This window comes from Pan paniscus, chromosome 21 (assembly GCF_029289425.2).
Source record: "Pan paniscus chromosome 21, NHGRI_mPanPan1-v2.0_pri, whole genome shotgun sequence".
In the NCBI taxonomy this organism is placed as follows: Eukaryota; Metazoa; Chordata; class Mammalia; order Primates; family Hominidae; genus Pan; species Pan paniscus.
The window spans coordinates 70,046,266-70,065,028 of record NC_073270.2 but is presented as its reverse complement, the minus strand read 5'-3'; the positions used below and the strand labels follow the sequence as shown (position 1 = coordinate 70,065,028).

Here is an 18,763-nt window from a genome sequence, read left to right as displayed (position 1 = left end):
ACCACAGCCAACAGCCCGGGCCATTCGGGGTGGAGAGAATCTCCACAAGGGCACAGGGCCCCTAGGGCAGGACCCAGAGGCAGAGGGGGTGGGAGATGCCCTGCCCTCCTGCTTTCCGAAGAGACCCTGGGGGGTAGCTGTGGTGCCGGCAGGCCCGCGTGCTGCCTACCATGTGCGGAAGGCGGATATTGGCGAGACTTTGGATGAGGGCCTGGCTCAGGCCGGACAGCTCCAGAAACAGGGCTTCATTCTGCTCCTCAATGAGCTTGTTCTCCTCCTCGATGTTCTTCAGGTTCTTCTCCATGGAGGAGATCTGTGCCAGAGAGAGATTCAAAGTGCCGCCTGCCCTTGGCCCCCATCCTCCTGGGGGTCCTCTCTGGGCTGCCTCTCACAACCCTCTGGGAGAATGCAGAACCCTGGGGTGGGGGAAGAGGCAGGGACCCTGCCTTCCTGTAGGGGGTTCTGCCACAGGTGAGGGGCTGGCAGAGGAGAGAAAGGCAAGGGCCCTCTGGAGACATGGCCTGACTCCAGGGAAGCCAGGAAGGGGGCTCATGTGGCACGTCCCTCTGTGCCATGCTTTCTAGATGGAACTGAAACCCGCCATGCAGGAGAAGTCCCCACTCCTGGTTTTCTGAGCCCCTCTGTCCTGAGGGGATGGGGTGGGAGCACAGACTTCACAGCGCCCTGTCTCAATCTCAGACTCCACCTGCTGTGGTCTTAGCTTCACCATGTTTCCTGCTTCTATCTGTAAGATGGAAATCACTGCACCCCCCCGTGGGGTGTCAGACTGCCTTTGGGTCTTCCCCTCACCAGAAATCCCCACGAAGAGCCTCCTCAGGGCCTCCCAAGCACGTCTTCCCCAGGCCAACTACAGGCAAGTCTTCTCACTTCCCCACCATGGCGGTGAACCTGCCCAGGGTTGTGTTGGCCCTGAGGCCTTTGGTGTCCAGGAATAGCCCCCAGCCTGACTGCACATCTGCAGGGAGCCACGGGGGCAGAGGCTAAACTCACAGAAAGACAGTGTGGGTGACACACGAGGCAGGAGTGGGGAGCTCATTCCTGGGAGGCTGTGGATGGGGTCAAGCACGCTTCTTCTGCCACCTGGTGACAAGCATGTGGCTTTGAAAGGGTTGCATGGGGGATAGGGACCTGCCTTCCCTTTGCCTTTGCCCTTCCGCAGAGGGCACCAGTCACCAAACTCCCTCAAATGGACAGGGGTTTCTGAGTCCTTCCAAAGGGATGCTAGTAAAAGGTAATAATCTGTCTTTAAAAAGATTGGTTTTGGCAAATAAAAAGAAATCAGAGGTGCTACCCCAAGGACACTGACACTGATGAAGGCCCTGAGGACTCTGAGAAGGGGAGGAGCAGGGAGCACAAAATGGACACCCACACAACAGTGCATCTCCACACTCAGAGACACCAGGAGGGGATGAGGATGGCTCCGCCGGGAGGGGACGGGGATGGCTCCGCCGGGAGGGCCATCACTCCTTCTCTGTCGTCACTGCCTATGAACCTGGGGGGATGCAACATCGACATGCGCATGACAGCGAAAATCCTTCCTGATCCCTGTGGGGTGATGCTATTTTTATACAGGCTCTTGAGTAACAAGCGGTCAACGTGAGCCTGTTTGCCAGTAGAGACCAGAGCAGAGTCAACGTGAGCCTGTTTGCCAGTAGAGACCAGAGCAGAGTCAACGTGAGCCTGTTTGCCAGTAGAGACCAGAGCAGAGTAACGAGACACGTGGGGCTGGAGGATGTTACTCATTTTTTGCTGCCTTGGTGGAGGCCACCATCTCCCCATCTGTCCCTGCCCAGAGGGGCTCTGCCCAAATTCTCTGTGGGACCTGGTCACTTCCTTGTCCCTTTGTCCCTCTAGCTGTTAGGGGCACAGTTATGTCTCCCCCAGCATGGCTGCAGACTCCACTCAGCAGCCACAGGTGGGGCATGCTCTTATTTTCAAAATAAGATCTTTACTGCTTTTTTTTTTTTCTGATTACAGATGCTCATTTTAGGGAAATCAGGAAATATGACACAAACATTTAAAATAATTTGTAATCCTAACCCTCAGCAACATCAGCTCTCATCGACGGCACTTACTCTGGATCAGGTGCTTATGCTGAATGTTTTCCTCATAGAAATGCGTTCATTGTACAATAACCGGCTGGAGTAGAATCCTATTCTTACCTCCATTTTATGGAGGAATTGACTGAGGAAGAGGCTGAAAGGTTTGTCAGGTCCCTCAGCTGTGACAAACATGTGGCTGTGCTGGGTGCTGGGAAGGAAACCCGGCTCCAGAGACCTGGCTCTACGGCACCACGCTCATGGACCACTGGTACTCACAAGACTGGTAATCCTAATGGGACCGCTGGTCTTGACAGGACTACTCATTCTAATGAGAGTAAGAGAAACAGTGCTGCTAATCTTAATGGGACTAGTATTATTAATAGTGTTATTAACACTAACGAGACCACAGCCCTGGCGGGACAACCAGCTCCGGCGGCCCACCGGCACTCACAGTGTGACTTCACGGACTGCGCTGTCCGTCAGCTCAGCCCTGACAGCAACCTTGATGAGTGCCGACGGATGCCTCACTGTCCCCAAGACGAATGTTTGGGTTGGGTGGGCAAAGAGCCCAGGAGTGGGGGGCGGCACCACCTACCTGGGACTGCAGCTGCACCATGGCAGCCTCCATCTCCGAGTTGGACTCGTTCAGGTCTCGGATCTCCTGGTTCAGCTGCTTGATCTCCTCATCATTCTCCAACACTGACCCAGAGAGAAACCTCAGTTGTGGCTTTGGGCCTCAGGCAGGCCTGGGCCAAAGTGCTGTGGGGAAGCCTGCTTTCTAGAACTGAAACCCCCTGTGTGGCAGAGGTCCTCCTCCTGGTTTTCCGAGCTCATCTCTCTCTGGGGCTCATACCCCACATTATGCGCTGGAGAAGTCTGTCTTGAAAATTGTGAGATGAGTGTTTATAGTTTGCCTTCCGAGCTGGCTGGCAGGTGGAAAGGCTTAAATCTCTTTGGGAGGTATTAAATGCTACATTAAAGATGGAAGTTTGTTCAGGCAATGCTGAATTTCCTCACCTAAGGGGGAATGAGCCACACCTCTCCACAAACTCACAGCACATGGGCTCCACTGGACTCTGATCCCAGTGGCCACCAAAGCCGCAGGTTACAGCAGGCATGACCTCCTCAGGGCCAGGGACCCCAGACACAGGTGTCAAGAGCTTCAGAGCCAAGGTCCGAAAGGCTGTCAGCTTAGGTGAAGGGATCTGCCTCTGCCGTGACTCATTCCAGGAGGGGCTTCATCTCCCTACCTTCTTCCCACCAGCACAAAAGGTGCACAGCTCTCACTTACCCGGGCACCCAGCCATGAGCAGGGAAATCCAGGAAGCCATCCTTACCGTCGCTAGTCTTGAACTTCGGACTGAGGGCCTCATCCCCTGACAGTTTTCCCTTCTTTCCAGCAAAGGTTGCTCTGGGACAGCCTGACAAACTGGAAGCAGAGGCCACATATCATTCACCAGCCCAGGGTCACCCACCATGACCATCCCAGGGTCACCCACCACGGCCAGCCCAGGGTCACCCACCACAGCCAGCCCAGGGTCACCCACCACGACCATCCCAGGGTCACCCACGACGGCCAGCCCAGGGTCACCCACCACAGCCAGCCCAGGGTCACCCACCACGGCCAGCCCAGGGTCACTCAGCCAGCCCAGGGTCACCCATCATGACCATTCCAGGGTCACATACCACGGCCAGCCCCGGGTCACATACCACGGCCAGCCCAGGGTCACTCAGCCAGCCCAGGGTCACCCATCATGACCATTCCAGGGTCACATACCACAGCCAGCCCCGGGTCACATACCACGGCCAGCCCCAGGTCACATACCACGGCCAGCCCAGGGTCACTCAGCCAGCCCAGGGTCACCCACCACGGCCAGCCCAGGGTCACCCACCACAGCCATCCCAGGGTCACCCACCATGGCCAGCCCAGGGTCACTCAGCCAGCCCAGGGTCACCCATCATGACCATTCCAGGGTCACATACCACGGCCAGCCCCGGGTCACATACCACGGCCAGCCCAGGGTCACTCAGCCAGCCCAGGGTCACCCACCACGGCCAGCCCAGGGTCACTCAGCCAGCCCAGGGTCACCCACCATGGCCATCCCAGGGTCACATACCACGGCCAGCCCAGGGTCACCCACCACGGCCAGCCCAGGGTCACCCACCATGGCCAGCCCAGGGTCACCCACCACGGCCAGCCCAGGGTCACTCAGCCAGCCCAGGGTCACCCACCACGGCCAGCCCAGGGTCACCCACCACGGCCAGCCCAGGGTCACTCAGCCAGCCCAGGGTCACCCACCATGGCCAGCCCAGGGTCACCCACCATGGCCAGCCCAGGGTCACCCATCATGACCATTCCAGGGTCACATACCACGGCCAGCCCAGGGTCACCCACCATGGCCAGCCCAGGGTCACTCAGCCAGCCCAGGGTCACCCACCACGGCCAGCCCCGGGTCACCCACCACGGCCAGCCACGGGTCACACACCATGGCCATCCCGGGGTCACCCACCACGGCCAGCTCAGGGTCACATACCACGGCCATCCCAGGGTCACTCAGCCAGCCCAGGGTCAGCCACCACGGCCAGCCCAGGGTCACCCACCATGGCCAGCCCAGGGTCACCCATCATGACCATTCCAGGGTCACATACCACGGCCAGCCCCGGGTCACATACCACGGCCAGCCCAGGGGCAGCCACCACGGCCAGCCCAGGGTCACCCACCATGGCCAGCCCAGGGTCACCCATCATGACCATTCCAGGGTCACATACCACGGCCAGCCCCGGGTCACATACCACGGCCAGCCCAGGGTCAGCCACCACGGCCAGCCCAGGGTCACCCACCACGGCCAGCTCGGGGTCACTCAGCCAGCCCAGGGTCACCCATCATGACCATTCCAGGGTCACATACCACGGCCAGCCCCGGGTCACCCACCACAGCCAGCTCGGGGTCACCCACCACGGCCAGCCCGGGGTCACCCACCACGGCCAGCCCGGGGTCACCCACCACGGCCAGCCCCGGGTCACCCACCACGGCCAGCTCGGGGTCACCCACCACAGCCAGCCACGGGTCACACACCATGGCCATCCCGGGGTCACCCACCACGGCCAGCCCAGGGTCACATACCACGGCCATCCCAGGGTCACTCAGCCAGCCCAGGGTCACCCACCACGGCCAGCCCAGGGTCACCCACCATGGCCAGCCACGGGTCACACACCATGGCCATCCCGGGGTCACCCACCACGGCCAGCCCAGGGTCACCCACCACGGCCAGCTCGGGGTCACTCAGCCAGCCCAGGGTCACCCATCATGACCATTCCAGGGTCACATACCACGGCCAGCCCCGGGTCACCCACCACAGCCAGCTCAGGGTCACCCACCACGGCCAGCCCAGGGTCACCCACCACGGCCAGCCCGGGGTCACCCACCACGGCCAGCCCGGGGTCACCCACCACGGCCAGCCCCGGGTCACCCACCACGGCCAGCCACAGGTCACACACCATGGCCATCCCGGGGTCACCCACCACGGCCAGCCCAGGGTCACATACCACGGCCATCCCAGGGTCACTCAGCCAGCCCAGGGTCAGCCACCACGGCCAGCCACGGGTCACCCACCATGGCCAGCCCAGGGTCACCCATCATGACCATTCCAGGGTCACATACCACGGCCAGCCCCGGGTCACATACCACGGCCAGCCCAGGGGCAGCCACCACGGCCAGCCCAGGGTCACCCACCATGGCCAGCCCAGGGTCACCCATCATGACCATTCCAGGGTCACATACCACGGCCAGCCCCGGGTCACATACCACGGCCAGCCCAGGGTCAGCCACCACGGCCAGCCCAGGGTCACCCACCATGGCCAGCCCAGGGTCACCCATCATGACCATTCCAGGGTCACATACCACGGCCAGCCCCGGGTCACATACCACGGCCAGCCCCGGGTCACCCACCACGGCCATCCCAGGGTCACCCACCACAACCATCCCAGGGTCACCCACCACGGCCAGCCCCGGGTCACCCACCACGGCCAGCCCAGGGTCACATACCACGGCCATCCCAGGGTCACCCACCACGACCATCCCAGGGTCACCCACCACGGCCAGCCCAGGGTCACCCACCACGGCCAGCCCCGGGTCACATACCACGGCCAGCCCAGGGTCACCCACCACAACCATCCCAGGGTCACCCACCACGACCATCCCAGGGTCACCCACCACGGCCAGCCCCGGGTCACCCACCGCGGCCAGCCCCGGGTCACCCACCGCGGCCAGCCTCGGGTCACCCACCGCGGGCAGCCTCGGGTCACCCACCACGGGCAGCCCTGGGTCACCCACCGCGGCCATCCCAGGGTCACCCACCGCGGCCATCCCAGGGTCACCCACCGCGGCCAGCCCCGGGTCACCCACCGCGGCCATCCCAGGGTCACCCACCGCGGCCAGCCCCGGGTCACCCACGACGGCCAGCCCAGGGTCACCCACCACGGCCAGCCCCGGGTCACCCACCACGGCCAGCCCAGGGTCACCCACCACGGCCAGCCCCGGGTCACCCACCACGGCCAGCCCAGGGTCACCCACCACGGCCAGCCCAGGGTCACCCACCACGGCCAGCTCAGGGTCACCCACCACGGCCATCCCGGGGTCACCCACCACGACCATCCTGGGGTCACCCACCACAGCCAGCCCCGGGTCACCCACCACGGCCATCCCAGGGTCACCCACCACGGCCATCCCAGGGTCACCCACCACGGCCAGCCCAGGGTCACACATTATGGGTTAACAGAAGGCATGTTCCACCTCACCTAGATGACCTGGAGGGCCTCCCTATGGCCAAACTGTGTTCTATGGGGAAAAAGAAGCTACATCTAGGCAGGGCAGAGGTTGGGAAGGGGACACTCCAGAGCTCACCTCATCTGGCACAGCCATAGCTGACCCTGCCTGATACTCGGGGGGCCAGGGCACTGTTGCTCTCGGCAGGGCTCCCTCTGGGGTCTGAGGTCCACATGACCCACTTGCCGGTACTTTGCAGCCCTGACCTCCCAGAGGAGCCCATCCTAGCTGCGTCTGCCTCTGAGATACCCTCTAGGGTGTGGTGATAATGACAGTCACAGATCACTCCTCGGATATAGACACTCAAGCAGAAAAATGCATTAAAATTGTGCGTTCTCAAGCATGATTTCATTTATGAAGTGATTGTATCCACACCATAAGTAAAGGTTGATTGAGGCAAGGTAAGATGTCCTTAGGAAGCCCAGCATAAGTCTCTGCCCAACTGACCCCGGCTGCAGTAGTCTCCTTTAGTGGCCTTCCTGGCTTCTGCAGCTGTGTCCATGCCAGCTGCCCATGCCAGATCTAGTCTCTCCTCTGCCTTCTGCCAGGGCCCCTCACTCACAGTGAAAGCTGAGTCCTTGCCAGCTGGCAGCCAGATAAGCCCTGGCTTAGAACTTTCTACCTCATCTCCTTTTGCTCCCTCTCCCTGGCTCCAGGCCCTCAGCACCTCCAACCTTGTCCAGCGGGCCAGGCTGTTCCCAGCTCCAGCCACTTCGCTGAGGGCTTGTGCCCCAGACACCTCAGGCCAAGCTGCTACTTCCTTCTCAAAGAGGACTTCCTGGTCCTCTTCCCTGCTTCTTTTTTGCCCAGCACACGCACCACCATTCACCATACTAAGTAATTTACGTATTTATTTGTTTACAGGCTGTCCCACCTACTCTGCCCAAAATGCACTCTACAAGGATAAGGGGTAGTTGTCCTTTTTTTCTCTGCTCTCTCTCCAAGGCTTGGTACATGGTGCAAATGCTTTTGTTGAATGAGTGAGTTAATGAATCTTGTAGATGGAGGAAGGAAGGGAAAAGGGAGGGGAGGGGAAGAAAAAGAAGAGAAGGGGAGGAAGGTGGGGGAAGGGAAGGGGAAGGTGAGGGGGGAGGGGAGGGGAGAGGAAGAAGGGGAGGAGAGGGGGTGGGGAGGGAGTGGGGGAGGCGGGGGGTGGGCAGAGGGAAGGGAGGGGAGGGGTAGGAGAGGGGAGGGGAAGAGGAGGGGAGGGGAAGAGGAGGGGAGGGGAAGGGGAAGGGAGGGGAAGGGGAGGGGAGAGGAGGCAAAAGGGAAGGGAGAGGGGAGAGGAAGGGGAGGGAGAGGGGAGGGGAAGGGGAGGGGGAGGGGAGAGAGGGAGGGAAGAGGGGAGGAGGGAAAGGGGAAGGAGAGGGGAGGGGAAGGGGAAGGGAGGGGAAAGAAGGAAAGGGGGAGGGATAGGGGAAGGGAGAGGGGAGGAAAGGGGAGAGGGGAGGGAAAGGGAAGGAGGAAGGGAGGGAGAAGAGGAAAGGAGGGAGAAGGGAGGGGAAGGAGGAGGGAAGAAGGGGAGGGGAGGGACAGGGGAGGGAATGAAGAGTCAGCATTGGCCCTAGGCCCAGACACAGGGTTTCTGATGGGACCAGGCACTCATTGTCACCATAGGACACAGACAGGAAGTGGGGCTGGTGAAGCAAGGTCCTTCAGCTCTGGAGCAGGTGTTGGAGGGCAGGAGAGAGTTGGTGAATGCTGCCCAGGCCCACTGCCTGACAGAGAGGGGTTACCAGCTCCCTTGCAAGGCAGGCAGGGGTCTCTGCCCAGAGTTCAAAGAAGAGGCATGAATGGGAGGGACAGGGCATAAGGTGTAGGAGACAAACTTTTCCTGAGAAGTTGTCAGCCTGTTAAGAGAACGTAAGTGTCAGACCCGGGGCTCTGCTCATGTGCGGCCTCTGTGTCCAGCATAACACCCAGCCAGGAAGGACTCCATCAGGATGTGGAAGGGTGGCTTCTGAGGGGAGACGCATGGCGAAGACATAACCCACAGCATCACCCGGCACCAACAGACCCGCTAGCCTCCCCCATCCGCTACACATGTGGCCTGGCCTTTCCCTTGAGCAACTCTGGGTCACACGGAGCCCTGGTCTGGCCCTCCCTCAGGAGCTTCAGCCCCAGGCCCCAGGCGAGGGTCCCTACTGACTGCACAGAGGGGCAGGACCTGCAGGCACAGTTACCTCCGGTGGGTGAGGAAACTCCCATTGGCGTGGCCAGAGCCGTCACAGCCCGGGGTGGGGCAGGTCGGTCCTTCGTTCTTCAGGGACTTCCAGGAGAATGACGAGCCATTGAGGGACCCTTCCTTCTGCCTGCGGGCGGCCAGTGGGCAGCCGGATGCGCTCCTGTGAGAGGCGTATTTCCCGCTGATGTGACCGAGCCCCACACAGCCTGGAACTGGGCACCTGGGTACAGAGAGGCCGGGGTGAGTACAGGGGCGAAGGGTTGGGAGGAGAAGCCTGGAGACTCTCTCAAGCCAGACACAAGGGGAGCCCAACTCAGAGCCGGTAAAGGGCTTCTGAGTGAGGCAGGGAGGGCCGCTGAGGTCCTGGAGCCTCAGGGAAGAACTGGCCCTTCCGGGCTGAGTGTGAAGACCAGGGCCACGCTCCCTCTTCCGCTTTGGCCTCACAGCCCCTGCATGGCTGGGGTCTCCACAGCCACCTTCTTTCCGTGCCCTCCAGCAGCCGTGACCCTGGGCCTGGGGGCTGCTCTCAGGTTCCCTCCAAGCCTTGCTGCTGGAGTCACTTGTGTGTCACTCAGCAATGTGGAGCCATGTTGTCAGCTGAGACCACCCAGAGGCCACCCCCTGGGAGCTTGCATCAAGCACAGGCCTGGGGGCCTATGGATCACAAAAGAATGACAAGGTCCCCTAAGCAGGGGAGCTCAGGGGCAGCAGAGTCCTGTCACCCCACAGCCTCCCAGACTGAGGCCAGCTCAATCAGGGGGCAATGCCCATAGATGTTGCAGCTTTGCCACAGCTGAGATCTATGTTCTAGAAGGAAGAACGCAGACCTCATGTGAGGGAGACTCGCTAGGATATCCCATAATCACTCGTGCCTGAGGCTGGCCTTCAATGGTGTTTCCTTTCCTTCGTTCTGGGTGTTCCAGGAGAGGGATAGAGGCCCTTATGAAAATAACATAAATTCAGATTGGCAGATGCCTTGGGCAGAGTGTGGGTCAGAGACAAACGGGACAATGCAGAGGGCCCAGGCCCGTGACCTCTCTGAGTGTCTGTCCCCACCGCCTCAGGGAAGGACCTGGACCAGGACTCGGGGAGCTGAGGGACCACGTCATCCAGGAACCCACGCCAAACCCAGGACAAGATCTTCAATCTGCAAGGCTCATTCTTATCTCTCCATAAATGAAACTCATCCAAATTACCACTTGTCACACACTCCCTGTGTGCTGATTACCTGGCAACACAAGACCCCGAGAGGTCACCATGGCTCCATTTACGAGGAGATTCATGGGCATACAGGGAAGTCACGGTCAGCGCAGGAAGCGCTCGGGAGGACGGCAGCAGGGGGCGGGGGCGGGGGCAGAGGCTCCTGCCTAGGGGTGAGAGGCGGCTCAGGGCTGCGCTGCTCAGTGGAAGGTCAACAAGGCCTGGACAGGGAGGGCAGCGGCCGGCTCCTTGCCCCCACACTCTGGCCTCGTCTCTGAAGCTGCCATTTCAGACCCTTCCCAGCCATCTCGGCCAGGACCCTGCTTTCTCTCTCTCCACAGGCCCCTCTCTTGGTTCTTTTCCCTTTGTTACTCATCCCACCCACCTGGCCCTCAGAAACTTATAGGACATTCCCTGAGCCAGTCCGAGGTCACCTCATCCCTGTCCAGAGCACAGACACTGCCAGGGGCCCCTATGGGAGCTTTGGGAAGTTCACATTCAATGTCCAGCCCCCCTCTGATGGGGATGGCCCAGCCATGGGACCCTGGGGGACACCTGCACCAGGCACAGACTGGCTGGGAAGAGGCACTGGCCAAATGGGAGGTGGCTGGCTCTTCAGTTACTCTACACAGTCGAATCTGAATTATTATTATTAGTAGTAGTAGTAGTAGTAGTAGTAGTATTTTTGAGATGGAGTCTCGCTCTTGTTGCCCAGGCCGGAGTGCAGTGGCACAATCTTGGCTCACTGCAACCTCCACCTCCCGGCTTCAAGCGATTCTCCTGCCTCAGCCTCCCGAGTAGCTGGGATTACAGGCGCCCGCCACCACGCCCGGCTAATTTTTGTATTTTTAGTAGAGATGAGGTTTCACCATGTTGGCCGGGCTGGTCTCGAACTCCTGACCTCAGGTGATCCACCCGCCTCAGCCTCCTAAAGTGCTGGGATTACAGGCATGAGCCACAGCGCCCGGCCTAAATCTGAGTTATTTTCCCTCCCTTTCTTGCAAAACACTACTCCCCTTCATCAAGGGAAACTGTTTTTGTTCCCTTGAATCGCATACATGGAGAGGATTTCAGATTTCAGGTATGTTCTCTTTCTCACAAAACCTGGTGTGGAGACGTTCAAGCCGTCAGGGACATCATGTTGAGAGGTGCTGGGGCGGTGGGGGCAGGCACTGAGCTGGTGAGGCCTCTGTGCTTCTTGGATGAGCTAGTGTTTCCTATCACGTGTTGGGGGGCAGAAGCCGTGTGTGCCAGTGACATGAGAAACATGGCCAGGACCAGAAGCCAGAGATGCGTTTCATTTGTCGGGTGTCTGTGTGGCCAGCGGCAGCGTGGGCTCCCTCCAGGGACAGTGGGCAGGGCAAGCGGAGCATTCACCTCTTGACTCCCATGCTGGAACCTTTTATGACCAGTTATAAAGCTGTGGCAAAGGGATTTACCACCAAGCGCCTGATGTGACTTAATTTTAAATAGCGCAGGCAGGAGATATCATAAAAAGGACTCCTGCTCCACCAGGCTCCCCAAATCACAGCTCATGCATGCTGACGAAATCCCATCCCTCAGCATGACCTGACGCATCCATTCCAGTTTCTGCTTTGATATGCATCTGTTTAAAGACGCTAGGCAATTACAAGTGCAGTTAAAGTTTATGGCTGGGAAGGAACCCTGTAAAACAGAGGGTTCAGTAGTCAGGTTCCCTCTGCCATGGAGCCACTAGGACCTTCCTCTATCCTGCAGATGCTGAAGTGTTTCTGAAAGTCACAGTCTCCACTCGGCTGCAGAACTCTTGTTTTTTTTTTAAAGCTCAGTTGACAGCACATTAGAAAGGAAAACCATTTTTCCTGGTTAATTTGAAAAATGCTGATCTTGATTTTAATCATTTGCAAATGCAGCACGATTCACTTATAATATCCCTGCCAGCAGGATCCTTGCCAAATCCATAAAGGTGTTGCACTTATATGATCACAGGCAAATTCCTGGATTCTCAGGGGCAAAATGCTTTTTATCCACCTCAGCATTTAGTGTGCGACCTTCATAATACTAACAACCAAAATTTTGCCTTGTTAATTTAGCATTCATTACAGTTTTATTGTAAAAATTAAATAAATAAACAAGCCACAGCCTATTACACCAAACAGCCGGTGGGGCCATCCCCGTCTGAAGGATGTGATGTTGGTCAATTAGGTTCCTCCAGTGTGGCCGAGCAGCTGTTTGGGCACAGCTGGAGCAAACTACCAGGAGGAGCAACCCAAGCTCAGGCCAAGTTGCCCCTCCCCGGGCGTGAGGTCTGGCTGCTCTTGGCCCAGCAGGTAACACAATGAGGGCAACCTGCTTCCTGTGGGCATAGTAGGGCCCTGTCCCGACCGAGCCGGCCCCTGACCCTGGGCAACAAGGTGTCCAGAGCCATCATTTCCACTCTGCTCACCTGCTGGGGAACCCACTGCCCATTTTGCCAGCTGTCAGCTCTGAAAGTACCTCGGTCCTGGGCAAAATGGCCAGTGGGTCACCTGGTTTGAGTCTGTAGCAAAGCATTCCCCCTACCTAAAAGTGGGCAGTGCAGGGGACCCGTTCCCTATTGGGAGAATAAGCTTGCAAGGACACAAACCCCCACCAAGTAGGATAACACACAGAGTCAGGGTTCACCTATAAGCCCCACAAAGACACATGAGCCCCCACCCTGCCCCAGTGAGAAGAGCAATAGAGGAGAATCTTTTCTCCTCAAGGACTTGGGTCACTTAAGGCCCAAGATGTCCTCTTTCCTTCACCCAACAGTGTCTGGTTCCCAGTTTAGATCCTCCTGGCTCTCTCAATCTACCAGCTGTCTGCACAGGCGTGTGGGTGGATGGACACATGGGATTTGGAGCTTCAACATTGTTCTAACCACCTTCTCCTCCTTGACTCCTGCATCTCACCTTTCCTGCCAGACAAATTCTGCAGGTTGCAAGGCCCTGGGGCCCACTCCCAGGTGGCCCTAAGACATAGGTAGAAGGGTGCTCTGCCTCTCCCAGGCCCGTCAAATACTCCAGACCTGAAAAGCCCAGAAAATCTGGCACCCATGCCCTCCACGCGACATCCAGGGCTCATATCTTCACAGGTATCAACGTGTAGCCTATGAGAGCTTCCATAAAAATGAAAGAAACGAAAGTTGGCATTGATCAGTTAGGTGACCCGTTGTATTAATGAAAAGGGAATCTAGTAGGAGTTTTTTTACATTATAAAACACACGAAAATCTCAATTCCACAATGCAATGGAAGAGCCAGCATGGCCCAACGTACTTCATCAGCTCGGGGTCCTCCTTGTCGTCCTTGGTGGGTGCCACCTTGACTCCACTTTTCTTTGCACGAGGGCAGCCGGACAAGCTGATTTCGAAAGAGGAAAAAAGGCCACCTTAGTGCTGGAACCGCAGCTTCTCACACCCGTTCATCTCACCCTCTCCCCTCAAGCTCTGTGACCCAAGGGTGGAGTGGGAGGGAGTGAGGGCAACCGATGGGTCAGTTGTAAGAAGGAGAATCCACAGACACAGCCTTCACACGAGGCAGCAGGGTCGGGAAGGAGAAGCATTACCACGAGCCCCTAGCCCTGACCCCTTGTCTTTTTATCTTACTGCAGAGGACAACTTAATCAGGTTCTGGAAATGGCAACAATTCAGATTAAAGAGATGGGAATGGACTCTAGCTGTCAGCAACATTAGTGTCTTCTAATCTTCATATAAGGAAGAGACTCCCTGCCCACCCCTGGGGCCCAGGACCTGAGGGCGTGGCAGGCTCACCTCCGGTGTGAAGCGTAGTTCCCTGTGATGTGGCCAGAGCCGTCACAGCCGGGCGTGGGGCACCTGCAGAGGGAAGCAGAACTGGAACCGGAGCCCGTGAAGGCGTTTAGCCCCGGCCCAGAGCCCTGGGACCCCCAGAGGAAAGCCTTCTGGGCTCAGCCCTTGAGTGCGCCCACCCACATTCCCTTGTCCACAGAGGAGCATCGCCGATGTTCACCCCGGCTGCCGACTGCCAGCAACAGGGGTCTGATGCAATCATCTCAGGGGTTCAGTGCTTTGCTCCCCCGTCTCCCCGAGGGAGACCAGGAAGTCTGAGAGGACAGCAGCCAACTGCTGCTCCAGCATCGGTTTACACGCAGACACCAAACCTGGGCACTGGGACAGGCCTACAGGGTCCACTGCAGCCAAGGACACGAAGGGCCCCCAGCTTGGACTTCTGTAGGGTCCGGGCTGGACTAAAGGCATTCAGAGCATATCTGAGCCATAACTTGAAGCACAGCCTAAGACCAGTTCATCTTCTTGGACGGGCTGGGAGCTTGCCCTCACAAAGGGTGGCCACCATGGGCTGGTAAATGAACAGAGGCCTTTTTGCACACCTGCTGCAGAGCAGATGGCGCTGGCCATGCCAGGCCTGGCTGTTGTGTAGCATGACTGCAGAGTTCACACAGCCAGTGGCTTACAGCAGAGAGTAAGGAGGAGAAACACAAAAGTCCAACTTTACACACCCAAAACTATTTGACGAATGTATCACATAAGGTGGTACAAAATTCCACTTTAATATTACAAGCACGGATGTTATTTTCTTCCAAATGTCCACTGAGGAACAAATATGTGAGTTCCTGCTGATGTTAGAGAGTGGGAGGAGGTGACCTGATTCTGCGGGTAGATCCATCCCCCGTCAGGCCTGCTCTCTGTGCCTCACCCCTCCTGACCCCTGACCCTGCAGGAGCCAGGCAAGAGTTCAGTGCTTGTGTCCAGATCACCTGCTGCTCAAAGGCACTTTGCAGTGGAGCTCAGACCCCAGGGAGGACGTCTCACTTTCCGTGCTGCTGGCCCTTCCTCACCGGAGTCTTCCACCAGCACATGTGACATCCGGCCACTGGGACAGGACATCTCCTCGCTTGGAGGAAGATGAAGCCGGGCACAGCCTGGCACCCAAAGGGCTATGGCGGCACAGCAGGGCTGGCCCCACCTCTTGCAACCTTCTCTTCGGCCCCTAGGAGTTTTCTTGGGGTGCCCTCCTGGGGAGCCTCACATTCCTTCATCCTTGCCCTGTGGGCCACACATTGGATACCTTGCTGGCCAGCCAAGAGAACTGAAGATGGCCTGCCTCTCCTTCCTGGGTTGGCAGCTGTCCAAGTGGCCACTTGGGGCTCCAGCTCCTTGTCTCGGTGGCAGCAAAGCATGAGGTAGAGCTCAGGTTCAGTGCGGTGGGCAAGTGGCCACTCAGGTGGCCGGAGTGACAGACCCACAGCAGCTCCAGGCCTCGACGGGGATAAGCACAGCATTGGGCTGTGAGTGGCATCAACAGCAGAGGAGATACTTCCCGATGGCATCTGTGAGTGAGTCTCAGGTGGGGGTATAACTCCCAAGGGGCCGGCAGTACCTAACACACAGGGGGGGCCATCCTGCAGTCCTCACTAAGGCCCGATTCAATGGCTTTTCTCAAGAGTTGTGTCCCAGAGAGGAAAGTACTCACATAGTCAGAGGAGCAGGTGTCCCCTCTGCATGCCCCTTATGGCCCTGTGGACCCCCAGGGTCAGCTGCAGGAATCTGGAGCCACATCCACCCCTCCCACCACCTGCTTCTGAGTGCCCCATCTGGGCAGAAGGGAACACCGTGTCTGAGGGGCACCCTCTACCTTGGCAATACACATCAGGTCCCACCTCTCTAAGCCCCATCCCTGTGCTGTGGACAGGCATTCTTCACCCTGCACAAAGCCTGTCATGCCCTGGCAGGTGTGTGTGGTTGCAGCTCAACTCCCAACACAAGATGAGCTGAGTGGCCCGAGGCAGCCATGTCCTCGCAGCCCTTGACCACATCAGACACATGGGAGGGAAGAGTGAACGCCCTTGGGATTCACTTAAAACACAGAACACACATCATCTGACTGTCGCTGCAGCCAGGTGTGGACAGGGAGGTCATGAAAGGAACCTCGTTTGTCCCAAGGCCACCATCACCCATGGCTGCCACAAGGCTGATCAGGAGGGGCCAGTGCCCGATGCCGCCTCACACAGTAGGTGGCAGAGAGCAAGGAGGTTGGTACACCAGGACACGTGGCGGGGTGAGACCACCATCATCCCAAGCTCATGCAGTGGTCGGAGGGAGGAAAGGAAGTGGCCTCCCACGGAAAGGCCCCTGGGGGAGAGTGGAGTTTCTGAAGGAGCCTGGAGGCCTTGGCTGCCTGCCCAAACCCTGCTGATGCTGATGAGCAGTTCACTTTCACACAGGGGAGGCTTTTGGTCGTTATTTCTAAAGAAGTTTGGCGTTAAGGTTCTTCACAGGCTCTTAGTCTTAAAAAAGCACTAACTCTCCCAGACGGCCATGTCTCCAGGCCCGAACTGTGCCAGGCTCCTTTCATCCACCCAAGCATCCACTTCACAGGACAGAAAGGACATGGTGACATTTGGGGCCACTGAGTGCCTGCAGCCACATTTCTCCTCTTAAATTATTCAGGCCCAAATGGGAAAAACCATGGAAACTAATCACGGAAAAGAACGCAGAATTGGAAAAGGAAAAAGGAATGCAAGAAAGATGGCAAGAGAAGAAGGCAAGAGGGAGAGAGGACAGTCCCAGAAGCTGCAGGACTGAGTGTTTCCTGGGTTTCTAGGACTAGACAAAGTGGGCGGCAGAATGAATGAATAAGTCAATGTGTGCAGCTGCTGTGGTGATCTCAGCCTCAGAAAATGCTTATGTTGAAGCTATTAACTTCCAGGAAGGAAACTTAGATGCTGCACCCCACCCTGTGAGAACTGAAGGGCCTCATGACACACTCCTCCTGGCTGCTGGGGCCAGACCAGCCTCCAGAGGGGAACAGAGACAAGGCTGCTGGTGGGGGCTCTGGGAGACCTAGAGCTTTCTGTCCAGCTCTGAGCCAGCCAAGGTCCCTAGAAGGCTTCAGCAAGTTCATTTCCTCATCTTAGAGGCACCAGTGCCCAGGATCCTGTCTGGCCCCAGAATGGAATAAGCCAGGGTGTGTTGACCTGGATTCAGGGCCCCCAACACAGAGGCCTATGGGAGGGAGGGACACCCCTGGAGAGGGGTGACCTGAGGAGACAAGAATGGGACCCCCTTCCTCCAAGGCCTCAGCTCGGCCCCGGTGCGCAGGAGGAGCTCCCCATGGCTCAGGGTCACACAGGCTGAGGAGTCACAGCACAACTGGAGGCATGAAAACCAAAGGCAATAACAGTCCCTGACTCCAGCCCCAGGAGGACACTGACCCCTGGAAACCTCTGGGTGCTTGCGCCTGGTTGTGCAGGACTGTCCAGCAAGCTATAGCTGGTGCCTGCAGGGCCTGCCCTGCCCATGTTTTAGGTAGGGGCAGGGAGGTACAGAAGCAGAAACGGGTGAGCCCAGCAAAGAGAAGGCATGAGCATGGGGGGAGGGCATCAGGGCCAAGGCAGAAGCAGCTGGAGCATGACAGGAGAGGGGAGGGGAAGGAGCTTTCTCTTCATTATCAACGTTCAGTTCATTTAGCAAGAGCCGCACAGCCTGCGGCCTGCCGAGCCACGGCAGGGCTTACGTTTCCTGGTCGCTTCTGGGCTTTTCCCAAATCTCTAGGGCAGTGAGAAAGCAGGCCCAGACAGCCCTGTCGGGGATCTTCAGGAGAGGCTGGAGGGTGGGGGATGGGGCAAGAGCAGCGCAGGAGCCTGCAGCGGCCCCTAGCCCCCAGCGGAGAGGCAAACAGCAGAGCTCAGAGCAGGTGCACACAGGCAGAGCAGCCCCAGCACAAGCAGAATCGGCCCCTCCATGGCCCTGCCCCTCTGCCCATCTCAGGAGAGCTGGGGCCAGCTGAGGCTTGGCACCTTGGGGAAGGCTGATTTTGGCAGGAGCCTCATGGAAGGAGAGCAAAGCGAGGGTGCCGCCCAAGAGACAGGAGGTCAGGGAGCGCAAACATACTTGAGGTCAGCAGAGTGGGCAGCCATGAGGTTTCTGAGGCTCTTGTCAGCAAGAGGGCAACCAGAGAGGCTGAAAGAGAAGAGATGGGATATTGGGGTAAGCCAAAGAGGGGGAGCAGAGGAGGAGGAGAGGAGGAAGACCCACCACGAAGCACCCAGGCCAGACGGACCCGAGCAGGAGACAAACCTGCGGTGGGAGGCGTAGTTCCCGGTGATGTGGCCGCTGCCGTCACAGCCAGGGGTGGGGCAGCTGGACAAAGGAAAAAGAGTGTCAGACTGGAGAGTGGTGGGTACCTGCCCCCCAGGCTGAGCCTGCTCTGCGAGGGAGACTGGTGCCCACTCCCGGCTCACCCGCGAGCCAAGCGGTGGCCCCTCCTCCCCTCAGTCCTTGGAGGACAGCCGGTGCCTCTCAGGCTGGAAGTTTCTCCCACACAACTTAACTCAAGAAGAAAAAGTAACCAAATTAAAGTTGAGCTTAAAGTTAGGATGCCTCTGACGCACATGTGCTGTGTGTGCACGTGTATGTGCCCACGAATATTTAGGCAAAGGAGCTCCTTCCCTTCTCCAGGCCCTGAAGCAAGGCCTTCCCTGGATCCAGCCAC

General features: G+C 58.3%; 1 protein-coding gene across 4 annotated transcripts in view; it reads right to left on the bottom strand.

The window, feature by feature from the left end:
* MYT1 (myelin transcription factor 1) overlaps positions 1 to 18,763 on the bottom strand; it is an 80,249-nt gene that overhangs the window by 2,181 nt on the left and 59,305 nt on the right. For 3 of the 4 annotated variants that reach the window (XM_034952122.3, XM_034952125.3, XM_055104539.2), the window contains exons 15-22: positions 18,349 to 18,411; positions 18,163 to 18,231; positions 14,044 to 14,106; positions 13,550 to 13,633; positions 9,072 to 9,293; positions 3,401 to 3,492; positions 2,659 to 2,762; positions 170 to 313 (exon numbers count right to left, since the gene is read on the bottom strand). In XM_034952122.3, coding sequence (XP_034808013.1) covers positions 170 to 313; positions 2,659 to 2,762; positions 3,401 to 3,492; positions 9,072 to 9,293; positions 13,550 to 13,633; positions 14,044 to 14,106; positions 18,163 to 18,231; positions 18,349 to 18,411 — 841 coding nt within the window. The remainder of the gene's footprint in view (positions 1 to 169; positions 314 to 2,658; positions 2,763 to 3,400; positions 3,493 to 9,071; positions 9,294 to 13,549; positions 13,634 to 14,043; positions 14,107 to 18,162; positions 18,232 to 18,348; positions 18,412 to 18,763) is intronic. The other variant, XM_055104540.2, reaches the window with a different exon arrangement.